General features: G+C 54.9%; 1 protein-coding gene across 1 annotated transcript; it reads right to left on the bottom strand.

Moving 5' to 3' along the window:
- Positions 1–8,220: 8,220 nt before the first annotated feature.
- On the bottom strand, positions 8,221–10,504 carry LOC115642114 (cAMP-dependent protein kinase catalytic subunit alpha-like). The gene is made up of 4 exons (XM_030545561.1): positions 10,375–10,504; positions 10,099–10,197; positions 9,002–9,084; positions 8,221–8,349 (listed from the first exon to the last, which is right to left on the bottom strand). The coding sequence occupies exons 1-4, from the start codon at positions 10,462–10,464 to the stop codon at positions 8,271–8,273; spliced, it is 351 nt and encodes a 116-aa protein (XP_030401421.1). The 5' UTR covers positions 10,465–10,504; the 3' UTR covers positions 8,221–8,270.
- Between the last annotated feature and the right edge of the window lie 626 nt (positions 10,505–11,130).

Raw genomic sequence — 11,130 nt, 5'->3', positions numbered from 1 at the left:
AGGCCCCTTCTCGTGCAGCCTGCTTTGCGGCCTGATCAGCCAACTGATTATATCTACGCTGTTCGGCCTCAGGGGCCCTTCCATGGGAACGCACATGTATCACGGCAACCCGGAGGGGAAGCATCAGAGCCTCAAGAAGTGCTTTGATGAGGTTCCCGTGTGCAATCTTTTGGCCTGAGGCTGTAATGAATCCTCTTTCCCTCCACAGGGTCCCGTGAGCATGCACCACCATGTAGGCATAACGACTGTCAGTATATAAGTTAAGAGTTTTCCCAGTCCCCAACCGGAGAGCCTCAATAAGGGCCACTAACTCCGCCGCTTGGGCGGACAAATTAGGGCTAAGTTTAAACTTGTATATTCCTTCACCCTTAACTATTACTGCCGCTCCAGTAAACCGCTTGCCATTCACCACATAACTGGACCCGTCAACATAGCCCTCAATATCTGGGTTAGGCCAGGGCAGGTCCGAAAGGTCAGGGTGGGGTTTAGTTTCCTACTGCAAAACTTCAATGCAGTCATGAGTGGGGCCAGTCTCATGGGAAACCCAAGGATCAGGCACTAGAGTAGCCGGGTTGAGGGAGCTAACTGTCTTAAGGTCAAATTGGGGGCTAGCAAGAGCCCCACCTCATGTCTAGTATGTAGGCTGGGATTTAGGTATTTTTTTCCCCGGCTCCTGTCCCCAGTATTTGAGCTACCCCATAGGGGACCACAACCTCGGTGTCCCCATCCAGGGTTAACTTTTCAGCTTCTTGGACGAGGAGAGCGGTTGCTGCAACGGCCCGTAAACAAGCAGGCCACCTTTTGGCGACATGGTCCAGAACCTTTGAATAATATCAAATGGGTCGCCAAGTTGGTCCTGACCTCTGGCACAGGACTCTAGATGCCATCCCTCCCCTTTCATGGACGTATAGAGTGAATGGCTTCCGGGGATCTGGGAGGGCTAAAGCGGGAGGCTGAACCAAGCTTCTTTGAGCTCTCAAAATGCTTTTTTTATTTCTTTGGTCCATGTCCAATGGAGCAAGCCTTCCTTGGTAGGGATTCATATAAAGGTCTGGCTTTTCCCCGTAGTCAGGAATCCAAAGCCGACAAAAGCCATCAGTCCCAGAAAAGCCCTCAATTTTTGAGGGTTCCGGGATTAAGGGCTATCAGTATAACCTGGATTCTTTCTTTACCCAAGCTACGACTCCTTGACAAAGATGATATCCAAGGAAAGTGACCTGCTGCTTAACCAATTGGACCTTTTCCTTTGAGACTTTATACCTCTGTGCCCAAGGTAATTGAGGAGCTCTATAGTTTGCTCTTTACAGGATGTCTCTGTTTCAGTACTCAGGAGTAGATCATCACAATACTGAACTATATTGCATGAGGATGCCTAGCCAAGAATGGGGCAAGTCTCTTTTTAGCTGGCTACCAAAATCTCGGGCGCACAGGTAAGCCCCTGTGGGACAACGTCCAAAGATATTGAGCCTTGTAGCGTGTATCCGGATCCTCCCATTCAAAGGCAAACAGTCTTTGAGATTCCGAATCAAGGGAATGGAAAAGAAGGCATCTTTTAATCTATTACAGACAACCAGCTGTGGTCCTTGCGAATTTGACCCAGGATAGTATGAGCATTCGGGACAACAGGGTCTGGGGCCTCTATTAATTTGTTAATTTGCCTCAGGTCCTGGACCAATCGATGCTGTCCATTAGGCTTAGGCATCCCCATTATCGGAGTATTATATGGGGATGTACCTTCCCTGAGCCACCCGCACTGCAGAAACTTTTGGATCAGGGGTTTTAACCCGATCCGAGTAGTCAGCTTAAGGGAGTATTGTCGAATTCGGACTGGGCTGCTTCCCTCCTTAAGGGTAATATGCACTGGAGAGGCATTCCGGGCCCGAGCGACACCTCCCTCCTCTGCCCAAACCTCAAGGTTAACCCCCCAGTAGCTGGCCTTCTTTACTCCCCTGGCATTCCGGGGGAAGATTTCTAGCGCTCATGAGGGCCATCTGGTAGTTAGAGGTTTGCTGTTTAGGGAGTCTAACCTCCATGGTCCGATTGTCGAACGAGGTTTCCGCCTGCAATTTAGTAAGGAGGTCTCGTCTAAGCAGCGCAGTGGGGCAGGAGGGGCTGCAAACAAACTGGTGTGAGATCTGATGATCCCCTATTTTCACTAGGAGAGGCAGAGTTTTTTTCCAGAGCTGTAGTTTGTCCCTCAATCCCTTGTACTATGGCATGTCCCTGAGCTCTACCTCGGGGAGCTTTGTTAAGGGGGCGCAAACTAAGGGTGGCCCCGGTATCAATAAGGGCTTCAATTGGGCGGCCCTCCACTTTAATTTTTACCGTGGGATCCAGGCTGGCAGCTTGTGCTGCTAGGAGGTGCTGCTGGGTCCCCCGGCCCCCCTATGGGGAAGATCCCTCCCACAAGAGTCCTGTACTGTTGTAGAGAATGGGAAGGAGCGGGGTTCTATCTTTATGTTCCCTTCCCATGGCCTGTCGCTGGGGGCATTCATTCTTCCACTGTCCCTCCTCTCTACAAATAGCTCACTGATTCTGACCCAAGTGGGGGCCCTGTCCCTTCCCCGGTGGCCCTGGCCATCCCTTAACTTTATCCCTCCTTTCTTCATATCCTTCTCTCAGGGCCATAGCTAAAACGCGGGCCCCTTTCTTTCGCTCCTCATCATCCCTTCGATCATAAACCGTCATGGCAATTTTTAAAAGCTCCTCTATGTTCTTGCCCGACGCCCCTTCCAGCTTCTGTAACTTTTTCCTAATATCCTCATAGGATTGCCCAATGAACAGGGGAATTAATACCCGCTTCCCGTTGGTGTCCTCAGGATCAAGGTAGGTGTATCTTTTACAAGTATTACAAAGCCGCTCATAAAAGGTGGCTGGATTTTCATTCTTTTCCTGTCTTATCGCTTGGCCCAATTTGGGGTTTTTCTAATGCAGCGTTTCATCCCCTGTACTATGGCCGTGGCGTACTGGCCATGGGGGGCCCGGCCTTCATCATCATGTGACCAGGTGGGAGGGTTTTCAGGCAGCTGCGCAGCAACCTCGTCTGGGTTTCTTACTGTTTCAGCTAGCCACTCGCAGGCCCTTGAGAGGACTAAACGCCTCTCTTCCACAGTTAATAGAGTGTTAAGAGCGACTCCATGTCCCCCCACGTAGGGTTATGAGCTGTAATTAAGGTCTCAAATACGGCTGTTAGTGGGCCAGGGGCTTCCGAAAACTGGGGATTCTGCTGTTTCCAATTATATAAATCACTGGTGGTAAAGGGGACATACACCATAGTGAGCCCACCGCCGGGGGCTATAGTTTCCCTTAGGGGCATTTGGCGTACCGTGCCACCCTTGCCCGATGGGCTAATAAGGGTAAACTTAGTATCCCCAGGATTATAGTCAGGTGACATGCTCCACCACTGTGTTTCAGAGCTCTGGACTATCGAGGGGCCAGTCTTCTTGCTCCTTAGGTTGTAAGGTGGCCCGTCCTCCCGAGCCGGGAAGGTTGGAGAGACCTGAGGGGGCTCCTGTTCGGAAGAGTCCCGGTCACTTGACTCACCCCTTGTTTCCTTAATTGAGGTGTTATCCTCAGAAAGGGGGGGGGGGTTCATTCGGGGGTGCCAGAACAGGGAGGCCTGTATACAAAGGGGGAGGGGGCATAGGATCAGGGGCAGATGGAATCACAGCTGGCAGACAAGATTTCTTAACAGGGGGACTGGGTTTCCTAACAGGGGAACGGGCCATTAAGGTTTTAATTGTTCGTGATCTACATTTTTGCAACCACGGGGGAGGATGGGCCACAAGGTCCTGCCAGATATCTATATAGGGATACTGGTCCCAATGCCCATCCCGGGTCACAATGCTATGTACAGCCTGTACAATTTCTGGTTTCAGTGTCCCCCCCTCGGGCCACTCTACTCCGAGAGTTGTCCATTCAAGACTACAGAATTTTACAAGTTTGTTTTTATATAATACAATTCCATAATCAGCCTGACACCTAAATGCCTTCCAATTATCTAGTATACATCCCAAGGGTGTCTCAGGGAAGGTACTTTGTCCGGACCCCATTATGCTTTACCTAATTTTTATCAAGACAGAGGTATCGAGACAGAGGAAAGGGTAGGGATCTAGCCCCAACTCAGATATCTACTGGGTCACGAGGTTCGGCTGACCCCCCTTGCAATCAAGATATCCTGGTCACCAGGTTTCCCCTCGCAGGAGTCTTGGGGTGGCTTGAGTCAGCTTAAGTCTCAGACCTGGTCAGCGGCACTCATTCACCTTTCACACAAGAACCTTAGTTAGTTACAATTTCGGTTTCCAATACATCATTAAAAGGAAAAACAAGATTACTCCCCCTTTGGAACAAGAGCAATCCCTGAGGTTGCTCCAAGTCCCAATAATTGTCAAGGACGGCCCATGAACTAGTGGAGTTAGTGATGTTACTCATTGGCCGTTACTTACTTATTCCTTAACCAGTAACACAACAAGACATTTACAAAACCACAATAATGTTAATATACCCTCCCATATATGGGGCTGCCTAGAGGGTTTCCACCATCCAACCCACACTTCGGGGGCGTTATTCCTCAAACCCGGGAGGTAAACGCACTTACCGGCCGAAGTGGTCGCGTCCAGCGGTTGGACTTCCCCTTCTTCTGGAGCTGTCTCGCTTCTGTGTCCTTCGGAGTTCTCTTTAGAGAGGATGCAGCCGCCCCGGCCGATTGTGACGATCTGGAGCCTGAGCAAACCAACAGCTCGAGGTGGCCACTCCTCGGAATCGCCCTCGGCTGCCGGTCAGCGCCCTCTACAGGGAGAGATGTCCCATCTGGGGTGCCATTGTTAGCCAAATGGGTTCGTTTCCCCCTGGAGCTTGCTCAATTACCCCAAGGAGGCACGGAAGACCAAAAGACGGTTACCAAGTTCTTTATTTATCAGTCAGCTGAGCGGGTGCTCCCCTCGACTCATGCCAGAGGGAGAAGCACACCTTACAAGCGCAGAGCAGCCCTTTTACACCCTGTAACAAACAACTTAGAGTGCGTAAATTCTATTAGCCCATGCATTTTTGAAGTCCCCTTTGGGGATATCTATAGGGGTAAACAGGACACATCTGTTCAACTTCTTTTACAGAGTAGCCTGAGTACGTGCGCAGACAGCAGCTACGTGTGGGAAGGTAGCAGCTTCGATGATAAGCAAATAGTTCAAATAGTTGACCTTTTGCTCTAAGAGGATGATCTAGTTGGGGATTGGTCCTGCTTTGAGCAGGGGGTTGGACTAGATGATATTCTATGATTCTGTCATTTTTCTCCCTCTGCCTCTCTCCCAGTCAGAGCAGCCGCCTGCCCTCCCCTCCCCTGCCCTCCTCCCGTGAACCAGCCAGGGGCACTGGGTTTGAAGGGGTGCTAGCCAAACGTGGCCTAGGCCAGGCCCAGATGATCACAAACAGGACGCGCCCAGCCAGCCCATCCCTGTGCCAAACTGGCCCAGCCCAGGGCCCAACCCATGGCTGCATGGCCAAGTCAGTGCCCTCCAGCCCTCGCCCTCCCCAGCTACCTGCAGTAGCAATGCTGCCCTCCCCTACACGCTGGTCTGGCACAGGGAACAAAAGCCACTCAGTGACTCTGTGCATCACCAAAATCTCACAGAATCGGGGTAAGGCGGGTTTGGTCCTTGGCATAGCAAAGCTCAAAGGCCTGGAGCCTCCCTCCCACGTCGTGGAGAGCGCAACCATGTGTGGCTTGCTGAGTGCCCCCTGGGCGCTATGGGCACTGGGAGTGGGCTGGGAGAGGGCAGGAGGGGCCATGGCCCATGAGCAGTTGGAGAGAAGTTAGACAACCCTCAACCCTAATGAGTGTTGGGTCTGATCCCTTGCTGTGGTCACCCCTGGTCTGGGCCCTGATCCCTCATATCCCTCTGGGACCTGGGGCAGGTCCTTGACCTGGCACTGGTCTCTCACTGTCTCCAGCTGGTGGGGGTGGGGTGGGGTTGCTGATGGCACTAGCCCCCATGCTCAGTGAGTACAGAGGCAGGGTGAGTCTCTGAGCTGAGCTGGAGGACCAGGGTGCGGGAAGGATAGGAGAATGGGGCTTTCTCTCAGCCCCTCCTTGTCTCCTTTCACCCTCCAACGGGGGTGTGTTTTTGTGTGTGGTGGGGGGACACAGCCACTGCACCTCCAGCTGCTGGCACAGGCTAGAGGGTGCCAGAGAGGAGACCTGGCCTGGCTGGTGGGACGAGCCTACAGCAGCTGCTCACACAATGCAGGTGCCAGTGCAGGAACAGGGCCCCAAGGGCTGGGGGCCAGCAGCAGCCGGGGTGGCGGGACCCTGGGGCAGCTCTAGGCACAGGAGGATGGAGGAGGTGGGGGTTGGGGCAAAGGCCGGGCCCTAGAGAGGGAGCAAGGAGGCAAGTGTTCTGTCCCAGATCTGAGCGGGAAGCGGGGGCTAGTGGTTAGAGCAGGGGCTGGGACTCAGGGAGCTGGGTTCCAGCACTGATTCCAGGAGGGGCAGGGGCTGGGTGGGTATGGTTCCCTGTGGGGGCCAGCCCAGGGGCTGGGACGCAGGGGGCTGGGTTCCAGCACTGATTCCAGGAGGGGCAGGGGCTGGGTGGGTATGGTTCCCTTTGGGGGCCAGCCCAGGGGCTCGGATGCAGGGGGCTGGGTTCCAGCACTGATTCCAGGAGGGGCAGGGGCTGGGTGGGTATGGTTCCCTGTGGGGGCCAGCCCAGGGGCTGGGACGCAGGGGGCTGGGTTCCAGCACTGATTCCAGGAGGGGCAGGGGCTGGGTGGGTATGGTTCCCTGTGGGGTCCAGCCCAGGGGCTGGGCCCTGGTGCTCACTCAGTGTCTCTGCCAACCCCACACTTGATGGGGACCCTATAACTGGCTTGGGGGGACTCCTGGGGCTCCCTGCTGGTCCCTCTGGCACACGGATCAGAGAGGCAGAACAAGGGCGTTGGGGCAGCGAGACACGGGGAACTGTGGGGGCACGGCTGGCTGAGCCAGCACTGCACCAGCAGGGGGCATCCACAGGCCAGAGCAGAGCTGCCCCCAGGCCCTGGTCCAACAGTGAAAGGAGCAGCCACTGCCCCACCCTGCTCCCGGGTGCGCGGGAGGCAGCGCTGGCCGCGTGACTTAGAGCCAGGACGCCTGGGACCTGCAGCGGGGCCGGAGGGGGAGCTGGGGGGATCCCGCTCCCTGGGCCCTCAGCCACACGCCCCGCCGTGTCCCTCCCTTCCCCGCTGTGAACAGCAGCAGAGACCTCGGCCAGCCTTTGGGTCACAGCTCATTGGCCCAGGCACACGCCCACAGGACCAGCAGTGACTGAGTGATAATGGGCGGGGGGAGGCCTCAGAGCAGCAAACACACAAACTCTCCCCCCCCAAGAGGTCACTCCCAGTAAAGGAGGTCACTGCCTTTACCGGGGGTCACTCCTGCCAGCACTTGCCCCAGCACAGCCCTGCCGGTGGACAAGAGGGAGGGTACCACTAGGGCCCGTGGGATGCAGGGGGTGAGGCTTGGCTCAGGGCTTGATCAGACCCAAGGGGGCTGGAGCTGGCTGCCTCATAGGGAGCTGGGGCTCCAGGGGCCCAGGGGGTGGCTCTGATACCTAGGGAAAGGCACTGAGGAGGTGTCTGCCACTGGGCAGGGGCGTGTGATCCAGGCTGGTTGGGGCAACGAGCCCAGCCTGAGTCCTGCGGGCCCCTAGGTGCAGCCTGGCTCTGCCCTGCTGCGGACCAACCCTGGACGCGCCTCCTATGCAGTCCTGGCTCCACCCCCACTTACTTGGGCACTTTGACTGCAACCCCTCCTAGGACCCCTCCTTGCTTCTGGAGCCGAGATCCCCACCGGGAGACGGGGCCGAGAGGCCAGGGTGCCAGGCTGCGGTGGGAGGGGTGCAGGGAGCCAGGTTAATGGTTAATTAGCAGCTGCCCCCCTGTTCTTATTGAGCATTTTTCCTCCACAGATCTCAAAGCAGGGCTGCCGCATCACTAGCCTCATTTTATATAACGGGAAACTGAGGCACAGGGAGACATGACTTGCCCCAGGTCACTCAGCAGGTAGGAGAGCCGGGAACAGAACCCAGACATGTTGAGTTCCCCACTAGGTTTAAAGCTGACCGTGTCCAACATGAGTGCTTGGAGATCCTTGGCGAAAAGGCATTGGGGTGGGCAGAGCAATATTATGGGCTCTTGGTTACTATGGCAATGGGGAAGGGAAGGAGTTTGGGGAGGGGCGGCAGCCTCACCTCTGTGTATCCCTGCTGGTCTATCAAGAGATTCTCTGGCTTCAGGTCTCAGTAGATGAGATCCAGCGAGTGCAGATACTCAAAGGTCAGGACGATCTGAGCAGCGTAGAACCGGGCGTGAGGTTCACTGCAATGAGGTGGGAGGAGAACACGGGCATCCCGGGCCAGATCTGCCCTCTCTCAACCAGCCCAGCACCCTCGGCCCCCTGCCACCCCCACCTTCACCTTCCTTATAGATCCCTGACTCCATCCAGCCTGGCAACCCAGGGCAAGTCCCTCCCAGACCAGCATCTCCCCCTTAGCCCTAACACACACACCCATGGACCCCAGCTCCAACCAGCCTGGCCCCATCTAGCCCTGGCATCCCTGGCCACTGACTGTGGCTAGTGCTGGCAGAAGACCACAGCAGCCCTCCCCATGGGGAATCCCTTCCTGACCAGCCCAGCTGGGGATCAGGTCACACCCTGCAGCATGAGGATCAAAGCCAGCGTCGCTGCAGATGCTGCTAGTGCATAAAAGGTCTAGTTCTCTACTGAACTAAATCACAAGTTTACAGCTATGAAAACTGTGGCACAGAGTGATTCTCCCCCCTTCCCACATGGAGTGAATGGCAGAGGCAGGAATAGGACGCAGTAGTCCTGACTCCCAGTCCCTCTGCTCTAAGGGCTAGATCCAACTGTCCTGCCTGAGCCAGGGATACATCCCAGGAGTCTAACCATCACCCAGCTCTAATTATTAGAGACACTGGCCCCAACATTGGCTCCTGTGGCAATGCTCACCTGAACCTCCCGATCCGCCGTAGGTGAGAGAACATCTCCCCGCCCAGGATGTATTCCATCACCATGTACAGATTGGAGTTATCCTAGAAGGAAATGCAGCAGCAACAGAGTCAGCGCCTGCAACACAAGAATGAAACTGCTCCCCACACCCCGGCTCCGTTATTAGCCCCTCCCTTTCAGGGCGTGAACACATCTCTATCGAGCCTGATCCACTGGTCTGGCTTCCACACAGCACACTATGCAGTGCACTCGCTATCTGGGAGATAACAGCCTTCTACTGCTGCCAGCTGCTGCTGTTACTCCTTTAGCTCAAGGGCCAGAGGGGCTGCCCTGTGCTGCCCAAGGTCCCAGGCACACACCTGCAGTGGGAGTTGCTGCACAGACATGCCTGGGGAACGGACTAACTAATGAGAGGGCACGACCTTTATTTGCTTGGAGTATTTAGTGCTAGAGACCTAGAAGATCCAACAGCTCCCCACACCTCTGGTCTAGGGGCAGGGATGGGCAGGCCCAAGAGGGATTTCCCAGCTGCGATGGCTACGATCAAAGGTGCCCTCTACACACAGGGTGTAGCTCACAGGCCACAAAATCCGGGTTCAGAGAAGAGGATCCAAGCCTCATTCCTGGGGCCTGACTTTTAGCTTTCGCAGAAACTCCGATCAGGAGAAAATGATCCCACGTGGTGGTTTCAAAGTCTCCACAAAGTCAATTGTGTGTGAAGTTAGGACTTCCTCTGAGACTTCCCTGCAAGCCAGGCCTCATGCCCTAGGGTCAGCGCAAGGGGGCTGAAAACTGAAACTGACTAGGAACGAAAGTAAAACTGACCAGGGGGGAGAACCACTGTTCAAAACCTGGAGTCAAAAGCAGAACAGAAGAGACTGAAAAGGGGGAATGATCCAAACAGATTTTCCTTAGCTCCAAGCCTGATCCCAGATGTCACACCAGGAATGTTTGCTCTCAGCATATAAGAGACACAGACTGTGCCCTTCCGCCCCTTCAGCACAGCTTTAGTTTTAAATAGGAAAGAAAACTGAGGGGATTGTGGGAGTCGGGGGAGACACAGCCCAGGGCCGAGCTGGCAAGCGAAGGACACCTACCTTGAAAGAATACTCTAGTTTGACGAGGAATGGAAAGTTGATGGCCTGGAGGATCCATTTCTCATTGAGGGTGTGCTCAATTTGTTTGAGCTTCACTACCTGGGAGAGAAAAGGAAAAGCAACATCAGATCTTCCTCTGCTGTGCAGCACCCCCTGTGCCTCCCACACACTCCCCTCTCCTGCATCCCCACACAGGATTCAGCTCCAAATCCCTCCCCCGCATTGGGGATTCCACGGCCCCAGGCCAGATCTCCATGGCAGCCCCCGGCATCTCACCTTCTGTTTCTCCAGGATCTTCATGGCATAGTGATTCCCGGTCTCCTTGTGTTTCACCAGCATCACCCTCCCAAATGAGCCCGTGCCCATGGTCTTGATTCGCTCAAACTGATCCAAACTGGCCGTGTTCTGGAAGGGGGAAAACAAATCTGATGGAAGGGCAGACTGGTCCTGGGGGCATCAGGAAGGAACCTGTCTGGGACAGTAGGATTTGCACTGCACGACTGGAGGAGGAGAAAGTTACTCACCTTGCAGTAACTGAAGTTCTTCGAGATGTGTGTCCCTGTGGGTGCTCCACTCTAGGTGATGGTGCATCCCGGCACCATTGATCAGAGATTTTCGGTAGCAGTGCCTGGTTGGGGCGCACGCACCCAGATGGTATCTCCCGTCTAGTTGGAATCTTCCTGAGTGCGTGCGCCCCACACCCTCTTCAGTTCCTTCTCTACCGTGGAGCATCAAACTAGTACTCCAAAGCAGAGGGGAGGAGGGCGGGGAGTGGAGCACCCACAGGGATACACATCTCGAAGAACTTCAGTTACTGCAAGGTGAGTAACTTTCTCTTCTTCTTCGAGTGCTGTCCCTGTGGGTGCTCCACTCTAGGTGAATGTGTAGCAGTACCCACTAAGGTTGGTGGGACTTTGGAGATGCGACAGGGAGTACTGAAGATAGTACTGTATGGCCTAATATTGCATCTGCCGTGGTGTCTTGCGTGAGAGCATAGTGTTTTGCAAACGTGTGTTCAGATGACCATGTAGC

Source organism: Gopherus evgoodei, unplaced genomic scaffold (assembly GCF_007399415.2).
Source record: "Gopherus evgoodei ecotype Sinaloan lineage unplaced genomic scaffold, rGopEvg1_v1.p scaffold_37_arrow_ctg1, whole genome shotgun sequence".
Classification (NCBI taxonomy): Eukaryota; Metazoa; Chordata; order Testudines; family Testudinidae; genus Gopherus; species Gopherus evgoodei.
This window is presented reverse-complemented; position numbering and strand designations above follow the sequence as displayed.